At 43.9% G+C, this 21884-nt stretch overlaps 1 protein-coding gene across 12 annotated transcripts in view; it reads left to right on the plus strand.

Moving 5' to 3' along the window:
* HERC1 (HECT and RLD domain containing E3 ubiquitin protein ligase family member 1) overlaps nt 1-19514 on the plus strand; it is a 225201-nt gene extending 205687 nt beyond the window's left edge. For 11 of the 12 annotated variants that reach the window (XM_059913065.1, XM_059913067.1, XM_059913069.1 and 8 more), the window contains 13 exons: nt 500-655; nt 1362-1484; nt 2576-2678; nt 4246-4415; nt 5798-5936; nt 7928-8097; nt 9473-9642; nt 9923-10088; nt 11337-11413; nt 12203-12455; nt 12949-13101; nt 15699-16004; nt 18878-19514. In XM_059913065.1, the coding sequence (XP_059769048.1) occupies nt 500-655; nt 1362-1484; nt 2576-2678; nt 4246-4415; nt 5798-5936; nt 7928-8097; nt 9473-9642; nt 9923-10088; nt 11337-11413; nt 12203-12455; nt 12949-13101; nt 15699-16004; nt 18878-19063 (2172 nt within the window). In that variant the 3' untranslated portion in view covers nt 19064-19514. The remainder of the gene's footprint in view (nt 1-499; nt 656-1361; nt 1485-2575; nt 2679-4245; nt 4416-5797; nt 5937-7927; nt 8098-9472; nt 9643-9922; nt 10089-11336; nt 11414-12202; nt 12456-12948; nt 13102-15698; nt 16005-18877) is intronic. The other variant, XM_059913075.1, reaches the window with a different exon arrangement.
* The last annotated feature ends 2370 nt before the right edge of the window (nt 19515-21884 follow it).

A 21884-nucleotide genomic window follows, 5' to 3' on the forward strand; every position in this document is an offset into this window, starting at 1 on the left:
TTGACCCAGGGCAGGGTGCTTCAGGTCCTTGGAAGAAGTGGGGTTTAACTCCTGCCCCACAGTTCTTGATATAGTGATAAATGGAAAGCTTTGCTTTCAACCTATCATTATCGTTACAAAGGTTGAATTCATATACATTTTCTGGAAAATCAATTTGTGATCTAAAATAATATTGTAAAGTTACGTAGCACCTTAGAGTTTACAAAGAATTTCCCTATTCATTAACTCATATAGTCTAGGTCATCTCTGCATAGCTGAAGAGTAGCAACACTTCCAAGGTATGCTGTTTAGCTTGGTCTTCCTGAGAATTTTGAGGTAGATCAGACTTGGGGGAGCAGGAGGGCCACTTGGGTGGATAGGACATACTGGTCTTTAAGATCCTGAGTTTTCAGTGAAGTTTACTTAAAGATTATTACTGTATTAATAACCAAAAAGGACTGATTTCTTTCTTAGTATGCCCTCTTGTTAAAATTTTTGTTCTTGTTTGTTCTGTTCGTAGATGTCTTGTGGCTTCAAACATTCAGCAGTGGTAACATCAGATGGCAAACTGTTTACCTTTGGGAATGGTGACTACGGTCGTCTGGGTCTTGGAAACACTTCTAACAAAAAACTTCCAGAGAGAGTGACTGTACTGGAGGGGTATCAGATTGGACAGGCATGGAATAAATCAATAATACGTTCTATATGATCATAGTTTCTTGTTTCCCCTATGTGCACTTAGACATTGTCCTTTCAGGAAAACTAGAATCACCAGTTGTACTTAACCTGATGTACATTTTGTTTGGCCTAATTGATAAACAAATGGAAGTCTTAATTCAGGATGTGAATATTTTAAAATCCTCTTCATAATACCACTTGATGTGAAAGCTTTAAGCAGTATAGTAACTCCTCTTCAGTATCTTGGAAGTAGATGGCTGAACTGCAACATCATTGGTAGCTGCTGCTCTTAAGTAATAATTGTTCCTGACCTGTACATTTTGAGACTCTCTGTTAACAAGAAGATGAGATGAAATATTTTAATCTTTTACTATTTTTATCTTTTATCATTCCTTAGACTGTTTCCGGTGTGAATGAGTATTTTTCAATCATATGTACTTTTTCCTATCTTTTGTGCTCTCTGATTCAGAGTTAGCCACAGATATTTGAAGGATTTTACTTTGAAAAAGGTGGTTTTTTGTTTGTGGACGTTAGGAATTTTTTTCTTCATGACACATTTTGGTTAACATATGTAAGGCCCTGAAACCAATAAAAATTTTTGGAAACACAGCCAAGTTTTTCACTGAAGTCGAGACAGAGGGTCCCAGAAATGGGTGTTTTAGGTATTGTGATTTGCCTTACTGACCACCCTGTTATTTCTCCAGGTGGCTTGTGGCTTAAACCATACTTTGGCAGTGTCAGCAGATGGATCCATGGTGTGGGCTTTTGGAGATGGGGACTATGGAAAACTAGGCTTAGGAAATTCCACTGCAAAATCTTCACCTCAGGTCAGTATTGGCTTTAATCTAGGGATTCAGACAACATGGTTTTCTTCTCTGTCAGTACCTCTTTTTAGCTGGAAGTAATTTACCTTTAACATTTTTGGTAATTCATAATGAAATTTAGAAGCTTGTTTTGCTTATTCTTAAATTTCCAGCATTCCAGATCTTATCTTAAATAAGTAATTTAAAATAAATTAATTAAAATAAGTAGTTAATAAGCATTAATTACTAAACTGGATATAAAAATTCTGCAAGGACAAGCATCTGTCTTTGTCATGGGCTGAGTAATGTAGGACTACCTCCCATGTAGAGAAGAAATAAGTATAAACATATCTCCAGGGTGTCTTATGGAGAGAACCATGAACAATCTTTTGTAACTCTCTGCTTGTAACTGCCATTTCAGCTTATTATTACCACTGAATTATACAGGTATGTGCGTTTAAAAAGTAATAGGAAATCCAAGTCCATAAACAAATGATTAAGAGGCTTTATTCACATTATAGAAGGTTTCTTGGCTCTTCAGAAGACCTCCTGTGAAATCCTTTTTATGTGGATTTTTCTAACACGTTTAACAAGCAGCATGATTTACAAGTATTCAATTTATATTCAACTCCAGATTCACTATCGTATATAGTCTGTGACATCTTGATAGCTAGACTGGTGAATATTCAGCTAGGGATACAAAAAGGAAAGAAATCCTCTCTGGAGAACATATAAAGCAGTTATTGTCACCTCTGAAAGCAGAAAAAATCTAACTGGGAGCAGCCCATGGCTTTACATGGTCTTACAGTGTTCTTTAAACAGCCATAGGATTCTCTTTGGTTTCTGTTGCCCAGAGGAATGTTTCCACTTCACATGGGGTCCTGGGGATTTTAGTTAAACATCCCCTACCCCCTCCAATACTCCCCCAAATTCAGGTAGTTTGCAGAGCAGTATGAGAAAATAACATTTAGGAGTGTGGATATGGCTGAAAACAAGTAAGTGACTATTAGTATTTTTATTGGAAGATAATCCTTGAGTTTATACATGCCAGTAGGCAAATTCGAGTGTTTTTATTTTCCTTTTTAAAGTATGTGCCTTACGCTTTTATTTTGCAGAAAGTTGATGTCCTTTGTGGAATTGGAATAAAAAAGGTTGCGTGTGGAACTCAGTTTTCTGTTGCATTGACCAAAGATGGTCACGTGTATACCTTTGGTCAAGGTAGGGCATTTTCCAGGCATTAATTACATTGCTTATTTTGTGCACACATGTATTACAGAAACATTTGCCTTCCAGCTGTATAGAAAGTGCTTAAACTGAGTCATTTTTCATTCTGGGTGATGATTGGCCACACAACCTTCATTCACTAGCTACTTTTCTGCTCCACTTTCATGATATTTGTTGTAAGGACAAACTCTCCTCCCCATTGATGGCCCCTCATGCCAGAGCCTTCATTCTTGCCAGAAGAATTCCTGCCAAAGCCCTTCCCTTCCTCCTCTCTGCTACCTCTGCCATGCTACCACAAACACTGCCTTGACCACCAGAGCTCCTCTGGATCCTGCCTCACTTCCCAGCCCTTGCAGGGACTGGGGGTCCAGGTCTTAGGAATTCACAGGCATTCGGGATTCAAATCTTGAGTAAGTTCAAAATCTAAGCATCCACAGTGGGATTCCCTGGCAACATATTCAGCTTTGTAAATGGAAATTCTTTGCAAGTTGTAGTGACTGAAGAGTGTGTGAGGAAGAGGGAGGAAGAAGTGAGCTGTGATTGAAGTTTCTAGTCTTGGAAGAACACTGACACTGCTAAGGACAGGGAGTTGGTTCTGGTGAAGGAGATAAGGAGCTTAGTTTTAGTCGTACTGAATTGGGGCCGTATACTCTAGACTACATGTATAGAGAAGTCTAGCAAGTTACTGGGAATTTGGATCTGGAACTCCAGAGAGAGATTGCTTATGGACATGTAGGTTTGCATAATTCCTAATGGTGTAGTTAAAGCCATATTAATAGGCTCTAATAAACCCAGGGAGAGAATATGGCATGAAAAAAGTAGAGGGTAAAACTCTAGGGAATGTGAGTAAAGGGCAGGTGAACACGGGAGAGCTGGCTTTGAAAGGAGTGGAGAGAGAGGTAGTTGGGGAGCCAGGATAGTGCAGAGTCTGCGAGGGGCAGAAGGAGCTGAGGCCACATTATCAGAAGGTAAAGTGGAGCTCCATGGGCTAGAGCTGGAGAAGAGGCTGCTGCAGTATAGGCAGTTAGGAGCTATTCATGGCTTTTGAGAGTACAGTTTCAGTGCAGTGGTGAGAGTGCAAGTTAGGCTGCAGAAGGTGGCCAAGCCAAACAGGCCTACAGCGTGTGGATCAACAGGAACTGGCCTGCAGTTTGTAGAAGTTTGGCAGCAAAGATAAGGGGAGAAGTTGGCTGGAAATTTGAGGACAGGACAGGTTGCATGATGTCTTTTCTTAGAATGCAAGAACTTTAGGGCCTCTGTGAATTACGTGCCAGTCCTCTCAAGTATGAGGATGCTAGAGGTGCCTCTTGGTTTGAAATAAGCTACTAATTTTAAATTAAATTTTATTTATTTTTATGAATAAGGAGATTGTGACATTTTGCAAAGAAACAGTTTTAAACTTTATTCACTCAGAATCCGGTATACCTTACTGGCAAAGCAGCTTTTGCCCCAATGAGTTATGTATGTCATTGCCATACCACCATAGACATTAAATGACTCATCAGGAAATATAAAAGGACTGTGGTGTGCTATCCATAAATGTCCTCTTCTATTTTTTCAGATCGCTTGATAGGCTTGCCAGAAGGGCGTGCTCGCAATCACAATCGACCACAGCAAATCCCTGTCCTGGCTGGAGTGGTCATTGAAGATGTGGCAGTTGGAGCTGAACACACACTTGCTTTGGCATCAACTGGAGATGTGTATGCCTGGGGGAGCAATTCAGAGGGGCAGGTAAATATTTATCTCGCTTGCTGCTCTGTCATGTTCTAGAAATCTGACAACATTCTTCATTTGGCAAAGGGATAAGCTAGAAACTCGGAATATCTACGCAAGACCTCAAGCACATCACTTTGCTATGGGGCTGATTATCTGGAGTCCAGTTGTGCATCTCTGTCTCTTGATTATGGTCTAGTAAGTGTTATATCATGGTTTAAAAAAAATCTGGCAGTACAGTAAAGTGGTTAAGGGGATTAGCTGAATATATATGTGTGTCTGCACACACTGAGAAGTGCCTGGCACATAGTAAACAGCACTTTATAAGTATTCAGTATTTGCTACTATCACGATTAATCATCATCATTTTCACTACAGTAATAAAAGAGGTTAGGTACTAGGAGCATCAGTTGATCTGGAAAATGGAAAGGATGAAACAACAATACTTTTATATTTTATAATATGACAGGGTACAAAGCATGTTTGTGTTTGTTCAGGAAGTCTTGTCACTCCCATTATGTAGAGTAGTAAACTGAGCCTCTAAGAGGTTGAGAAAAGACTCAAGAGGTTGATGTGTTCAGCCTATCCTGTATGTGGAGAAGGGACACACTTTGGTGGGGCAGGTCTGAGATGCCTGCTACTACAGTAGCTTTCAGCTCCACATGTGAACGACATCTCCTTCCTCTCTAAATCCTCTCTACATCTAGCTGCCCCTAGAGCCAACGACCCTCAAGTTCAAGGCCCAGTATTATTCACAGTAGCTCTGTGGTGTCCTCATCACTATATTAACAGATGGGGAAGCTGCTCAACACTGTGGTTGCACATTGTCTCAATGAGAAGAGAGTTGATGTTGAGACACCTTTGGAGGGTCCCTGGCAGGGCCTTGACATGATCCTCCCTGATGATGTTGAGGTGCTCAGCCACTGAAACACTGGGTGTCCTAGTCGGACCCTAAGAACAGAGATCCAGAGTTGAGAATCTGCTTCTATGTATGTTTTTATAATTGTTTATTTACTGTTACACAGGCAGTCCATGTTAAAAGTCAAGAAATCAGTGTGTTCTAAGTAAAAGCTCTATAGATCATTCTGTTGTTTTTTTTTTTAACTTGCCAAGAATTTATTTCCTCTCTAGAAGTGGAGTTCAAAGATGTTTTCAGTCATTAAGACTCATCTGCTAGATTTGGAATGGCCTTGTTACAGCTTAGTTTTTAGGAGACAGTATAAGCTATGAGGATCATTCTGATAGAGAAAATCAGAATTAATTTCATTATTTTGATGCCGTTGCTTGGTACAGATAGTAACTTATTTATATCTGCTACCATCCAAGACAAATTTTATCATCTTGACTTCCTCTCTTCCTCTTTCTAATTGAATCTCTGTGTATTTGTAATTTATTTCCAGCTTGGCTTAGGCCACACCAACCACGTTCGAGAACCAACCCTGGTAACAGTTCTGCAAGGCAAAAACGTTCGGCAGATCTCGGCCGGTCGCTGCCACAGTGCTGCGTGGACAGCGCCACCTGTCCCACCAAGAGCACCAGGTGAGGGAGGAAATACCCATGCTCCTGCAGCCTCTCTTTCAGCCGCCGCCAGCTGCACTGTTTGCCTGCCAGCTTCACACTGCACCCAGGCACCATTCTGAAACCATCAAACCTTCCCCCACACAACCAAAGCACTCTCTGTACTACAGTACTGCAAATACTTTCAGAGCAGGTGATTCTCCTGCAGACTTCATCACATAGCAGCCCTTCTGTGCTCCCCAAAAGAAGAAAACGTATCACTTAGGCAAGCAAAATTTATAATTTTGGAATAGCAATAAAGTATTTTTTATATATAGGAGTAATGAACTGTAGCTTTCTAAGCCATGCTGTTAAGGAATAAAGATGAAAAGCCCGGAGACCACTTGTCAAATTCTTCACCCTAGTCAGCCATTTGAAACATGATGTTGTCTATACATTGGCACAGCAGAAAAACAAACAAAAAAAATTGTTGCCATTTTACTCCAGTGTATATATCAGGACTGATGGGCTGTTTCTACCTTTTGTATGTTTTGCTTTTAATTTATTATGAAATCCTCATAGGTCTACAAAAAGATAAAAAGATAATAAAATGCATATTTGTGTACCTAACACCCTACTGTGTACTCTCCCTGATTGGATCCATCTTCTGTTCCCCACAAATGTAACCATTGCCTTAAGTATGATGCTTATCCTTATGCATTCCTTCATATTTGGTCTGTTTCTTTCCCAGGCCCTCTAGTCCTTTCTAAAACCATCCTCTGGTATCTGAGGCAGTAGAACTTCCCTGAAGTGACTTTGTGCCTGAGAGCTCCGTATTCTCATCCCTTTTTGTGAAGCCCTCTACTTTTAGCCACAGGTCCTTGGGAAAGACTCCCCATAGAGATTGTTTTCTCTTACATACCCTGAGAGAGCAAGGTAGGACTGCCAAGTAGATTCCAAACAAGCAGGAGATGGTTTCTGGTTAACAGAGCCCAGAATGAGCAGTGCTGCCGGCCCACTGACAATTTCAGGTACTCAGGGGCCTCTTTAGCTTCCAGTGGGATTTCCCTTCCACTTCAGGACAGAGACCATACAGCATGGTGGATGAAGGTTCAGACTCAGGAACCACATTTCCCGGGTTCAGTCCTGGCTCCTCCACTTAGGAGCTGAGTGATCCTGAGGCTCAGTTTCCTTGTCTGCAAAGCGAGGGTAATAATAGCACCTATTGTAAAGAACCGTAGGAGTAAATGAATCAATTCATGTGAAACTCTTAGAACAGTGCCAGGCACATAAAAGTACTCAATAAATGTTAGCTTTAACTAATAGTAGGAAAATACCTCTGAGAATTGAGCTGTACAAATCTTTATTTGCAGGAAACTCAAGTAAGTTGAGTGTCTTGTTCTTAGTCTTTTGTGTGTTTCTATAAGATGATAACCATGGATACAGTCCTTGTAGTTTTTGCTTCTGCGGAGCTCTTATTCTTGCAGTATAAAGCCTTCCTGAATCATCTACTCATACCTTTCATTCTGTCATGGTCACTTTCTGTCAGATCCCTAGTAAGTGTGGGAGGTGACTCTGCTGAGTTGCCCATTTCCATTTTCCAGAACTGCCTACCTGGTCCTGGCCCACACCTTGTGTTATTATGAAGATGACAATTGTTGAATATGAAAGAATGAATTTGGGTTTCTTTGTTTTTGGAGTTTTTTTGTGAAGGAACTGTTTAAGTCCCATAGTTAAATGGGTAACTAAATTAAAGGAGAAAAAAAACAAGTTTCCATAATGATAAATTAAAAAGATGTTTTACAAACCAACACAAGTGCATCAAAAAATTAAGATGAATGGATGGTGAATAGAGGAATTGATAAATAAGTGATAAAGCATATAGCAAAATATTAATTGTAGGATTTAAGTGGTGGGAATGGGTGTTCATTATATACTTGCCACTTCTGTGTGTGTTTGAAATTTTTCAAAACACTAAACATGATGAAAACAACGCATTTTCCTTTACAAGTGTGCATTTGTGTTCTGGGCAGGTGTGTCAGTGCCTCTGCAGCTGGGCCTGCCCGATGCAGTGCCCCCCCAGTACGGGGCGCTGAGGGAGGTGAGCATTCACACCGCGAGGGCCAGGCTCCGGCTGCTTTACCACTTCTCCGACCTCATGTACTCATCCTGGAGGCTACTGAACCTGAGCCCCAACAATCAGGTAAAATGGTGGCTTGGAAAGCAGTGCCTGTGATGTGCTTACCTGGTCCCAGGGCCTCTTTCTCAGCCTTCAGAAAATTCTTCCGTGGCTAATGCTTTTTACTCTCAGCACCCAAGAGATGTAGAAAAGGCACCAATTCTGTTCCCATTTTATTGCTGGATTAAGGACAGTCCAGATATAGATTATCATGCTGTTGAACACACAGTGGTCTTCCTTGTGTTTCGGTTTGTCCAAAGGTCAAGGAAGTATGAATGGCTAATGGCTAAGCATGTATTTTCTACGAACTCCAGAATATGATTTTTTTTTTTTTTTTTAATATTTATTTATTTATTTATGGCTGCGTTGGGTCTTCGTTTCTGTGCGAGGGCTTCCTCCAGTTGTGGCAAGTGGGGACCACTCTTCATCGCAGTGCGCGGGCCTCTCACCATCGCGACCTCTCTTGTTGCGGAGCACAGGCTCCAGACGCGCAGGCTCAGCAATTGTGGCTCACGGGCCCAGCCGCTCCGCGGCATGTGGGATCTTCCCAGACCAGGGCTCGAACCCGTGTCCCCTGCATTGGCAGGCAGACTCCCAACCACTGCGCCACCAGGGAAGCCCCAGAATATGATTTTAAAAGTTAAGCACACAAAGGTGTTAGCACCACAGTCAAGGTGGTTATGTAAGTGAGTCTGAGAAATTTTGGAGACTTGCTCTCCTTACAAATGAGCATACCCTGTGGAGGGATAGGTGGGAGAGATAAAGTAAATTTGGCTGATTTGATTGTCTTTGTAGAACAGTCTGATAATTTAGGAAGAAAGCAAGCTGGCTATGTTTGTTTGTTTGTTTAATGTATAGGCATGCCTGCCAAAATGTGTGTTAGTTTGTAAAACTGTTAGTCAAAAATCCTTTGGGTAACGGTCACGGCATATGAGAGATTGGAGAAATCATTGTTAGAAATAGGTAATCAACCAGGCGACAGAATACTGTGCAGCACTAAACAAGAGTGTTAGCAACCTGTTTGTAATTAGTGAGAGAAATGTTTATGATATAAAGTGAGGTGAGAAAAGCAGTGGAAAATTGTATAAATAGTATGATCTCGAAAATGTGAAAAGGAAGGAAACTGGAAGGAAATAGATGAAAGTGTTAATGGGGCCATCTCCATATGATAGGATTATGGATGATTTTATTTGTGTGCTTGTGTGTGTGTCCTTTTCTGTATTTTCTAAGTTTTTAAAAATAATAATCATACTTTACCAGAAAAAATATTTTGAAAAAGTTGCTAATAATGGCTAATACCCAGATTTATGCTTTTAGAGTACATTTGTAAAAGTGAGATGTGTTATTTCTTTTAAGCCTTAGATTGTACCATTTCTGCTAAGCTTACTTTCTGTTACAGAATAGTACGTCTCATTATAATGCTGGAACATGGGGCATTGTGCAGGGACAGCTCCGACCTTTGTTAGCCCCAAGAGTCTACACCCTCCCGATGGTGCGCTCTATAGGAAAAACCATGGTTCAAGGCAAAAACTATGGACCTCAAATTACTGTAAAGAGGATATCAACCAGGTTAGCATATTATGTATATGTGTATATGTTTCATTAACTAGCATTTTTTGAGATGGACTTATTACTGACTGATCTCTGTGAGCCTTAGCTTCCTCATTTGTAAAGTAGGATAGTAATAGTATTTTACATCAGTACCCAGTGTGGTTACAGTGGGCCTAGCACAGTGTTTGGCTGTTGTTAAGCTGGCCTGTTCGTTCACTGATGGGAAAATAGATTCAAGTGACTTTTGTGGTGATCTGAGAGCATTGTATTTCATTCTGTTTTCCCTTTATTTTTAAAGAGGAAGGAAGTGTAAGCCCATCTTTGTTCAAATAGCAAGACAAGTAGTTAAACTGAATGCATCAGACCTCCGTCTGCCATCCCGAGCCTGGAAGGTTAAGCTGGTTGGAGAAGGGGCTGATGATGCTGGAGGAGTGTTCGATGACACGATCACAGAGATGTGCCAGGTATATTCATGCAGTGTCCCCTGCTGAGTTGTCCGCTCAGGTGGTGGCTGTTTTGCTGTTTCCAGTGGTTACTCTGGCATGTTTTTATAAATGTAAGCAAGGATGCATTTGTAATCCTTACATAAAGTTATGCTGTTAATGATGTATAGGCGAATTATCGCAAAGGTTTGTGAAATGCTTTGTGAAGATACCTTACTGAGTAAGTGCCAGTGCTTCGCCATCTACCAGTGACTCACCGTCTGTTGTGCTGTGTAACACTGGCAGAGGAAACAATGACACATATTTACACTTATGTAACAGACAAATCCAGGACCACCTATGTGCTCCCTTTATCTTGGTGCTTTTAGAACAAAGTAGAACTGCCAGGCTACTGGCAGAAATTAGAAAAACAAGTCTTAAGAGTTTGAACTGGGGCTTCCCTGGTGGTGCAGTGGTTAAGAATCTGCCTGCCAATGCAGAGGACATGGGTTCGAGCCCTGGTCCGGGAAGATCCCACATGCCACGGAGCACCTAAGCCCGTGCACCACAACTACTGAGCCTGCACTCTAGAGCCCGCGCGCTGAAACTACTGAGCCCACGTGCCGCAGCTGCTGAAGCCTGTGCTCTCTAGGGCCTGCGTGCCGCAACTACTGAGCCCGCGTGCTGCAACTACTGACGCCTGCACGCCTAGAGCCCGTGCTCCGCAACAAGAGAAGGCACACAATGAGAAGTCCGTGCACCGCAACGGAGAGTAGCTCCCGCTTGCCACAACTAGAGAAAGCCCATGCGCAGCAACAAAGGCCCGTCACAGCCAAATATTAATTAATTAATTAATTAAAAAGAGTTTGAACCAGTTCATATTTTAAGATCTACAGTGGCAGCTTTGCTTCCAGATCAGCTCTGACCCTTCCAGCTTTGCCTAGTATCAGGATTTTTCTGATAAATCCTGTAACTAAAATAATACTTGGCTATCATTTATTAAGTTTATTTGAATATCACTGTACCCTGCTCACAGATACCCCAACTCGTGCCCTGGATTGACTTTTTCATCTTAGTTCTGCATACTGCAGGACATTTTCTACATGGGGGAGTCTCCTAAATTCATTTTAAATTACAACCACAGAAATAATTATAGAGATGGCTGGTTGTCATATAGCATTGTAAATTCCTCAATATTCTCTTTTCAGTATGACTTTTAATGTTAATTGTTTTGTTTTCTTGATGCATTTGATTGTCATTTCTAAGAAATTGTTTTTCTTTCTTCTACAGGAACTTGAAACTGGTATTGTTGACCTTCTTATACCCTCTCCCAATGCTACCGCAGAAGTGGGTTACAATAGGGACAGGTAAGAGCAGTCAGCAAGTGTTATTGAATGTCTATAATAATAGCTCACATTTATTGAGTGCTTACTATATGCCAGGCACTGTACTAAGTGTTTTACATGGAGTATCCCATTGAATCCTCATGATAGCTCTAAGGAGTAGGAACTGTTACTGTTCTCTTTTCACACGTAGGAAACTGAGACACTTACATCATGACTTGTTATTTATTATGAGACCAACTCAATGCTAATATAGAGGGTTAGAGGAAATGCAGACTTAATATTGAAACCAGACTTCTTTTGTGTTTCTGAAGGCCTATGTGGCCTTCCCTCAGTGAATTAAAATTCATTAAAAACCTTTGATATGCTATCCAATCACAGCAGTTAGTATTTGCAATTATGTATTATTCCTTTACTTGTCAAATTTTGAATTTTGGATCCTGCTTCATGGACTTGTAAATGATAAATGAAATGATTTTAGGAAATAGGGCACCCTTGAGCAGGAGGCTTAAGGACTAATAGATCATTCACTTACCCTCTTATGGTTCTTCTAAAAATAATTCGAAATATGGTCCCTGTGCTGTCCAGAACAATAGCGATAGGCCATATGTGGCTATTGAGCACCTGAAATGTGGTTATAGGAGCTGAAGAACTGAATTTTAGATTTTATTTAATTAACTTAAATAGCCACATGTGGCTAATGACTGCCATATTGGACAGCACAGGTCTAGACTAATGCTATAGCTGTTTGATAACTTATTTCTAATAAAAATGAGGACAACCTTGTTTGAAATAGTTCCTTTAATTCTTCAGGTTCCTTTTTAACCCTTCTGCCTGCCTCGATGAACACTTAATGCAGTTTAAGTTCTTGGGAATTTTAATGGGGGTTGCCATTCGCACAAAGAAGCCTCTGGACCTCCACTTAGCCCCTCTGGTGTGGAAGCAGCTGTGCTGTGTCCCACTCACCCTGGAAGACCTGGAGGAGGTGGATCTGCTCTATGTGCAGACTCTCAACAGCATTCTTCACATTGAAGACAGTGGGATTACCGAGGAAAGTTTCCATGAGGTGAATCCTGGCTGGTTCATGTTTCTGTTGGTGTTGACTAGAATTTTTCTGTGTAAAACTCAGGGCCTTCCATTTGCTGTCTGGCTGACCCATGCCATAAGCCATTGCTGCGCTTAGCAGCTCAACCCAGCAGTTTAAATAACTGCTAGGAGCCTAAGTCAGCTCCAGCACCCAGCTTCTGCTCCTTCCCCTTTAATCCATTCTCTGCCTGTTAGAGTGAAGGACAGAGAGAACCCAGGTGGAGAGGGAGGCCTGGGATGACCAGAGTTCATCAATCCTGATTTGGAGGCAGAGAGATTCAACCTCATTTTTAATTACAACCAGATGAGTCAGCACTCTCTGCTGATCAAGTAGCCTGATCAGTTATCTCAGTTGCCTTGTTTTCATCCTTAAAATTTTTGATATTGTTAAACGTTTTTCTGTATTTGTGGTAACATAGTTTTTGTGGTCATTTCTACCATGGAGTAAAAATTCTTTTTTCTTCTATTCTCAGATGATTCCTCTTGATTCTTTTGTTGGCCAGAGCGCTGATGGCAAAATGGTTCCTATAATCCCTGGTGGAAATAGTATCCCACTCACGTTTTCTAATAGGAAGGAGTATGTGGAGAGGGCCATTGAATATCGACTTCATGAAATGGACCGACAGGTGAGATGAAACATTTTGGGAGGTGCATATGAATGTTTTGCATTTGTCTCCAAACAGGAGCTGTCTGGTTTTTACTGAATTTTGGCATATGAATTCACTGTGTTGATTAATCAGTATCTATTGGGTTGGCCAAAAAGTTCGTTCGGGTTTTTCCATAAGATGTTATGGAAGACTTTTTGGTCAACCCAATATATTTCAGTCCCTTTTCAGAGACTTTTCAAGCATAATCTCAGGGCCTGCTATCTCCTCACTCAAGGCCTTAGGTGAGCCCTGAATTGGTCGCTGGTTGGATTGAGGCCAAGCCCTCCCCCAGGCCTTCAGAACCTGCCTTCTCACTCTCACTCTTCCTCTGTCCTGTTTATCTTCATTTCTTAACTGCCCCCCAACCCAGTGCCCCACTCCAGCTTGGTCAGTCAGGGTCCATGTGAATGAACCCATAAACACTGGCCTTGCAATCCCATGTGAGTGCTTCTTTCCCCCTCCTGCTGCAGTCCTTCAAGCCCCAGCTGAGAATGCATCTCCTCTCTGGACAAACTTTCCTCCAGGCCTGTACATATCTTTTTTGTTACCTAGAAATTCCTCAAGATATCACATACTTCTATGTTGTGGTCTAAGAATTAGGCTGCAGAGTTTGGGTCTTCTTTCTTCAATTAGTGTGTGAGACATTGAATGAAAAATGTACTTCATATATATAACTTATATAGCCTTGTTCTATGCTGATATGTAGTAAGCATTTAATAAATGATGGGAGTATGTTAAGTGACCATAGAAATGAATATTGTGTCCAAAAGTGGTGGTTTTGGTTATACAATCCTTCATAGCCACTTCAGTAATACCTTATTTGCAGAATATGTTGGGTTCTTCTCAGGAGCTGGATGCAGGCTCTGAGGCTGTGTAGTAATTTGAAGTGTATATATTTTACACCCTTCACTCCTGGTTCCTTCTTTGACTCTGACTTTGGGCCAAGTCTAGTCAGAAAACTATACCCTTTAGCTTAGTAAGGGTGGATCCTGTCAGCAATGTTGTTTACACAGCCAGGGCTTACGGTTTGTCTCTAGTTCTTGAATATGTTTACTCCTTACAGACTGAATAACTGACCCAAAATTTCCTGATCACTTTCTGCATGCCAGATGTGGTACCAGGCACCCGCCTGTGCGGTTTTTCATATAATTACTCTGAGAGATAGAAATTACTATCACCATTTCACAAATGAATGCATGGGGTCCAGAGAAGTGAAGGGATGTGCCCAAGGCAAAGCCAGGATCACAAACCAGGTTTAACTGTGGTGTCCAGGCTCTTGTGCTGGCGTTTCCTACGAAGGTCAGATTGACCTGCTCTCCATCAGCTGTGCTCTGCCCTGGCTTTGTTGCTTTCTTGGTAACAAGGCCATCTTCCTCTTTCACTTCCTCCTTGTCTCTTAGAACCCCGTGTTCTTCCCGTAGCTGTCCCCAGTTGTCCCCAGCCCAAGCAGTCATCCCTGTACCTCAGCCTTTTTTTTTCCAGACAGCTTTTGGTTTGTATCCTACCAGGCAAACAGCTTGTTTTTTGGCAGACTTTGGCTGGGGTATCCGTTTACTCTCAGTAGAGACTGCCCTCACTGCCACTCCGTTCCTTAGCCCTGGGCATGACAACCTTGTACAATCATAACTCCAGGGCCTTCCTCAAGGTGTGGCTCCTGTTCACGTTCTCTGGTTTGGTCTTGTTTGTGGTAGATGGTTTTGAATTGGCCAAGAGTGGAGAAGTTATTTATGAAACAAACCGGGAACAGTGATGGGTCTGTGTGTAGAGTATGCACTACTGCACAACCTTGGAGGGGTTTTGCCAAACAGACTGTGTGGCAGCCTCTGGCAGCACCCCTTCGGCATTCCCTGACTGACCTGTTCTCTGCACTGTGCTAACAGGGGCTAACTGCCCAGTCACACAGGCTCATTTAAAATACCCGTCATAATCATGGGAGCAGCAATTATTTACCTTATTTTTCAGATCAGAAAATTCAAGTAAAAGAAGTGGTGGAGCTGGGATACAGAACCCATCTCCTGATCAAATTTTCTGTCCTTCTTGCAGCCTTCCTACAAAAGGATGTCTCAGTTTTACTTTCTTCTTTGTACTTTTCTTTTTCTTTTACAATCAGCACAAATGATTTTTACAAAAAGGATATAACTGTTTCCAAAAGAAAATATAAATTACAAAAACAGTAGGAGCTCTAGACACATCCTCCAAGAGCTTCTTACCCTGATGAGAAGACGAAGTATCCCACATAGCACAGCGTAACAGCCCATGGCTGTGTGTGATCAGGAGTGTGGTTGGCATTAGGGAAGGCCCCAGTGGGCTGGGATTTTGTGCGGCAGGGAAGGTGGGCTCCTGAATTGACCTGAACTGGGACAGGAAGGGAGTGTATGAGTCCTCCAGGCAGGGAGAAGTTCTAACACAGGGTCAGAGGCAAGGTGGTTGGGCTGTGTGCAGTCATGCCAGTTCTGAGCGACGAGTAGAGGGCCTGGGAGCAGATGAGCACGCACGAGGTGCCCGGCCCAGCTGGGTCCACCGTGGGTGCCCAGTCTGTGCGCGCACGTTGAATGAACAACCTCTCCTGGGAGCAGGTGGCTGCGGTCCGAGAAGGGATGTCCTGGATCGTCCCCGTGCCGCTGCTGTCCCTCCTCACGGCAAAGCAGCTGGAGCAGATGGTGTGCGGGATGCCCGAGATCTCTGTGGAAGTCTTGAAGAAGGTGGTGCGGTACCGGGAGGTGGATGAGCAGCACCAGCTGGTGCAGTGGTTCTGGCACACGCTGGAGGAGTTCTCCAACGAGGAGCGGGTGCTCTTCATGAGGTTTGTGTCTGGAAGGTCTCGACTACCAGCCAACACTGCTGATATCTCTCAGAGATTTCAGATCATGAAGGTTGATAGGGTAAGTAAGATATTTTTTCTTCCTTGGTAATGTGTGCCTTTATTGCTTCCTTGATGCTTGCATGTTGGGCTTCAAAAGTAGGCCTGCCAATTCAGGATTAATGCTTGGAATTTCCAGATTTTTAAAAAAAATCAAGCACAGAAACTTGTTTAGAAACATCACATAACTTCCATTTTAAAAAGTCCTAAATGGATGTAGAAAGCACACTACAACCAACAGCCTTCGCTGAATCTTCCAGTAGCTTCCTGAATGAAAGCTAAGCTTGGCAGAAGCGTCATCATGTTGCCTCTGCCTCATATTTCCTATGCCTGCTCATTGTGTGACTTCTGCACTGCGACACGGTCTTGTTTATTTGTTTTCATGAAGATACTAACCATTAACGGTGCACATGCTCCGGAAGGAACGTGAAGACACAGGGAGCAGCAGTAACGTGCTCTGTGGCTACGTGCGTGGTGTGCATCACGGAGCAGGCAGTGCAGCTTCTCTGCAGCCTGATGAAAGGTCCCTGCTGCAGAGCTCCAGCCCAGCTGCTGTTTTGACAGATGGCTTAGGAATAAAAGGGCTTAGAGCCTTAAATGCACACTGCTGCCAGAGTCATCTTTCTCAAGCACCCCTCTGACCACGTCACTCTTTTCCTTTCACACCGTTCAGCGGCCCCTTGTGTTGACTCCAGGTTAAACGTCAACCACCTTAGCAGTCTTCTTCACCTCCACCGTCTGGCCTCTGCCCCGCCTTCTGATATCACCTCTTGATGCTTATTATGCTCTGGCCATCATGGGCTGCTTGCCTTTCTCCTGACGGACCACACTGTTTTTTATTTTGGGGGGTTTTTTGTTTGTTTTGGGAGGTTTTTTTTGGCCGCACCGCATGGCTTGCGGGATCTCAGTTCCCCAACCAGGGATTGAACCCAGGCCACGGCAGTGAAAGCCTGGGATCTTAATCACTAAGCCACCAGGGAACTCCCAAGGTCACACCGTTTTTAAATGTCCATGCCTTTGTGCAGGCTTTTCCCACTGCTTTAGTAAGTTCTCCTCCCATCCCTTTCCATCTATGCCTGGCAAGCAATTACTCATCCTTTAAGCCCAATACCAATGTCATCTCCTCCAGAAAGCCCTCCTGGATGCTTTCCTATGCCTCCTGACTATTCCTCCAGGCAGACTTAGATCTTCTTATATCCATCTCCTGGACACTTGGTACACTCCTCAAACCCAACATTAAAGTTAGACGTGTCTGTGTTCCCTCTTTCTCCTCCTCCACCCGCCATGAGCTGGGCAGTCCCCTGAGCAGGGCCCATGGTGTTTATTCCAGAAACAGGAAGGTGGGACCTCCTCACTCAAGGGCCCATCCTACCAGTTTCATCAGGTTTCATTATCTGCCTTTCTGGTGTTTTTCCTGTAACTACCCCTTGAAAGTTGCTGTAGTCAAAGCCGTCCCTCCCCTGCTGCCTCCTGAGGCTGCCTGCCTGGGCTCCACTCCTGGGCTTGCTGGAGAGGCCATGCACAGGAAAGGCTATGAAAAGAGCCTTTCTGTAAATTTTCGATGTGACTTGCCAGAAACTATAAGTTGTAAATCTGTTTTGTTGCTTCAGAGAAAGATGGGGAGGAGGAAATGGTTTGCTTCTATTCAGCTCTGGAAAAAAACCTTGCCTTGTATCTGTCCTGGGCTACCGTGCCATCCCAGGAGTTAATCCACTATTAATCCCCTGCCTGGGGGGTTTTAGCCTCAGAAAACTGACCACTATGGGTCTCTCCTTTGTGACTTTTAAACCATTTCTCTAGTTTCCAAATCAGAGCCACCTGTTGACATTCCCCTTTAATGTCTTTGTGGGTTGTGGTTTTTCTGCATTCATCACTGGCTCTGGCACAGCTAAGCTTCTGGGCCCTCCATCTCCCACCTCTTAGAAATGCACTCACCTGATGTCGAGTTCCGAGGAGGAGGAGGGCTGGTTTCAAGGAGTTCAACGAGAAAGAGAGGGCAGGTTCTTTTTTAAAAACTCATTTTTTAAAAAATTATAAAAACAATGTAAATCATTACTATCATTACAAATAGTTTGGAAAATAGTTGTGTTTGCAAGGCAGGACAGTGTTTGCAGGGAGGGACAGGAATCCTGTCCCTCCTAGTGGTAGCCATTTTCACCTTTCACCTTTGTGTAATTCCTCAAGCATATACATTTTTGCATGACGCATTTAGAATTTTGTATTCTGCTTTTTCCACCTAACAGTCTATCTCCAGCACTTTTCTGTTTTGCTGCTTATCTTCATAATTATCATTTTAAACGACTGCATCACCATCGGTTAAAGGGCTGGGCTGGGATTTCATTAACTGCTCCTTCCTCATCTGAGCGGTGTGCTGGTGGCCATGGCAGGTGAAGGATGGCAGAATGCTCACTAGGAGGACGGTGAGAGGAGGAGGAGTGTGGTGACTCCCTTACAGTTGTTCCTCCCACTTCACCGGCTCTGTTGGGGGAATCCCTGCAGCAGCTTCAAGTTTGCACCCTCTTGGTGAAAGGGAACGAAGTCTGTTGCACTCCTACTCTGTGGCAGGCACTGTGCGAAGTGTGTTCTACCAGGTAACCCTGCCAGTCAGGGCTCATTCTCATTTCACACGTGAGGGCTTTGGAGGAGTGAGGAGAGGAAAGAAGCATCTTCGCCAAAAGCTAGATGGCCACAGGACACCAGAGCCTGCACTCTTCCTACCACTGCCAAGTCTCTGCTTGCTCTCCACGTGGCCGTGCAGTCAGTCATGTCCGTGGAGCCCACCTGAAGGCAGGGAGAAGTGCTTTCCTGACTTTGGGGGTGGTGGTGATGAGCAGCCCTGCTCCCCGCATGATACCCCAGTGCTGCAGTCACGGCTCTGGGTCTCTCTCTCCACAGCCTTACGACAGTCTGCCTACCTCACAGACCTGCTTCTTCCAGCTGAGACTGCCGCCCTACTCCAGCCAGCTGGTCATGGCTGAGCGCCTGCGCTACGCCATCAACAACTGCCGCTCAATCGACATGGACAACTACATGCTCTCGCGAAACGTGGACAACGCTGAGGGCTCCGACACTGACTACTGACCACCCAGGGTGCCGTCGCCCCTCCTTCTTCTCAATAATGCTCACTTCCAACTTAATGCTGATACACTTTTATGGTAACTAATAGATGTTTTAGGAACATAAACCGACATTATAAACAGTGGCCACATTTAGTTACTCTAAATGTAACAAAGAAATTAGATGTTTTTATTTTTCTGTGATTGTACAAAAAAAAGACAAAGTGCTCTAAGTCAGGTTTTTCCCTCCATATTTGTGGTCACTTTTGATAAGTTTGCATGGAACCATTTCGGTGCATTTTTAGTTGGGAATGGTACATTTTTGTAAACCCACCCAGTGAACATGAAATTGTACATTGTGTATAATTGTTCATTAGAAAGGACAGTTTTACATGAATATTCATATATTTATTTTGTTTTAATTTGAATTGCCTGTGCAGGGTTCCTTATGCAGAGAAATAAAGCCAATTCAGGAATCAGTGCATGGGCTGCTTTTGTTACTGGAGCTTTGATGAAGAGAGAATGAGCTTTCAGACTAGTTTCACTCTGACAGCTTTTTGACTCATCAGAAACATTCCTTCACACTGGGCTTTGCTTGGAAATGACAGAGCAGAGGGCCACATGGGTATAGCAGCCCCCTGAGGTGAAAGCTCCTGTTTTCATTGGTTCTGTCATCCTTGGTCTCTCACTGTGTTCCCTCACTACAGGGTCCCTGTGTCCATCCTTTAGCACTATGCTTCCTCCTTCTCCGTAGCTGGCTTAAAGTGTAACACGCTAATAGGAGCCTTTCTTGAACAGCCCCAGGATACCTAGTACGGGATGCAGCTCTACTAGGCAAGGAGGAAACTAACTAAAGTGATACAGTTCTGACTGCCCACCCCCACCGCCCTTTGAGGACCCAGCAGATCCAGTGATGGAATTAAAGAGCGGGGCAGTTTACAATAACATGTCATCTACCCCGGAAGGGCAGCCACGTGGGCACTTAGCATACATGAATGAGTGACCATGTGAATGTGTGAATTAATTTGAGAACTAATGCGTGGCTTTTATGTCCTTGAATGATGGTGGGGAATTGTGCAGGGGACTGGGGAAGGGGTTACACCCTTGGTTCTTAAACCCAGACCTTGAAGGCCCTGGGCGATGTGTTCATTTGCTCAGGCATGTCAGAATGAGCATGTCGTCCTGGGAGAAAGGGCTATCTGGAGAGCAGCTGTGAAGGCTCTGGGAATGGGAACAGGGAGAGGGCACAGCCTTTGGGTGGCGTCTCTCTTTCATCCACTCCAAGTTCATGCCACACGCTACTTCCAGTGTACTTCATGGACAAGGCCAAGGCTGACAGCCTGCTCAAATGAGGTGCCAGAGAGCCTTACAGGCGTTTGTTTTCCCCAAGGAAGGTAAAAGGTGTGTGTTTGCGAAGAGAAATTGGAAGGAAGATGTGGTTTTGTTGGCTAAGATGATGTGGTGCATGGATATTTCCCAGTGAGTATATCTAATAATATTTAGAATGATGACATTTCAGTTTTATGGAAAAGAGGCTTCAATTGGCATTGTGTCTCAGAAGACCACAGCTTCTGGGGACCCCCAGGGGGTTCTGAGCCTTTAATACTTGATCTGAGAGCTCAGTCAGAAGCAGCGGTGAAGGTTTTTGCGCTTGAAGCACTCACTTGGGGGGTGGGAAGGCACTGTCCGGGCCTCTGGGCCAGGAGGGAACTTCTCTCAGCGAAGAAAGGCCTCTGTGTGCTGCTGAGATCCTGGACAATGCCAAAAGGGGTCTCTTCGGGCCTTCTGGGCTGGCTCCCGGTGACAAGTAGCTCTTCCCTCTTGGTGGGCTGGGCTGAGAGTGTGCCGAGCTGAAGGCTACGTCTGCAGTCTCGGACTATTTTAAATCACAAGGCCTTGACCTTCATGAGGCTCTGGGCTCTGCTGCCCCAGCTCCCTCTGGACTCAGGGGAGGGGGCACCCGCAGCAGGCTGACGCTCAGGCCCCACCTGTCGGGCCTAACGGATGGCTTCTCAGGAGGCCTAACTCTGCGAGGAAAACCTGCACAGACACCTTGATTTTATAGCAGATGCCATTTCTTTGCTGGAAACCTGTCATTTTTCTTCATTCTCTCAACTTTTGAAGCTCTGGGAGAGAGGAGGAGGTGTGAGTCCCTGATGTGAGGAGCTGCAATGAGCCTAGTGCAGCTATTTTTTCCCCCGTAGTTCACTTTCAACCCCCATAGAGGCTTAGGCCTTTTTTTTTTTTTTTTTCTTTGCTAGACTCATTCAGTTAACAAATCCTTGCAGTTTTTATCACCCTTGAACAGTCTCAAGAGAACTTTGACCCCCTAGCCTTTAAAATTTAAGATTTCCTTGGGCTTCCCTGGTGGCGCAGTGGTTGAGAATCCGCCTGCCAATGCAGGGGACACGGGTTCGAGCCCTGGCCTGGGAGGATCCCACATGCCGCGGAGCGACTAGGCCCGTGAGCCACAACTACTGAGCCTGCGCGTCTGGAGCCTGTGCTCCGCAACAAGAGAGGCCGCAACAGTGAGAGGCCCGCGCACCACGATGAAGAGTGGCCCCCGCTTGCTGCAACTAGAGAAAGCCCTCGCACAGAAACGAAGACCCAATACAGCCATAAATAAATTAAAAATAAATAAATAAATAAAGTGAATGATTTAAAAAAAAAAGATTTCCTCAAAGGCCCTTGCAAGGTGCAGCTTTTTTCTGGGCCTCCCAGCTTCGTGGCCTTTGCCCAGCACTGCCAGTGAGTTGAAACCTATATATGGTGAGCTCGGTTTTTAGCAAAAAGCAAGTCTTGGGCATTGAATCCCAGAGCTGGAGGAATCCTAGAACTAAGGCGTC

Source organism: Balaenoptera ricei, chromosome 2 (assembly GCF_028023285.1).
Source record: "Balaenoptera ricei isolate mBalRic1 chromosome 2, mBalRic1.hap2, whole genome shotgun sequence".
Taxonomy (NCBI): Eukaryota; Metazoa; Chordata; class Mammalia; order Artiodactyla; family Balaenopteridae; genus Balaenoptera; species Balaenoptera ricei.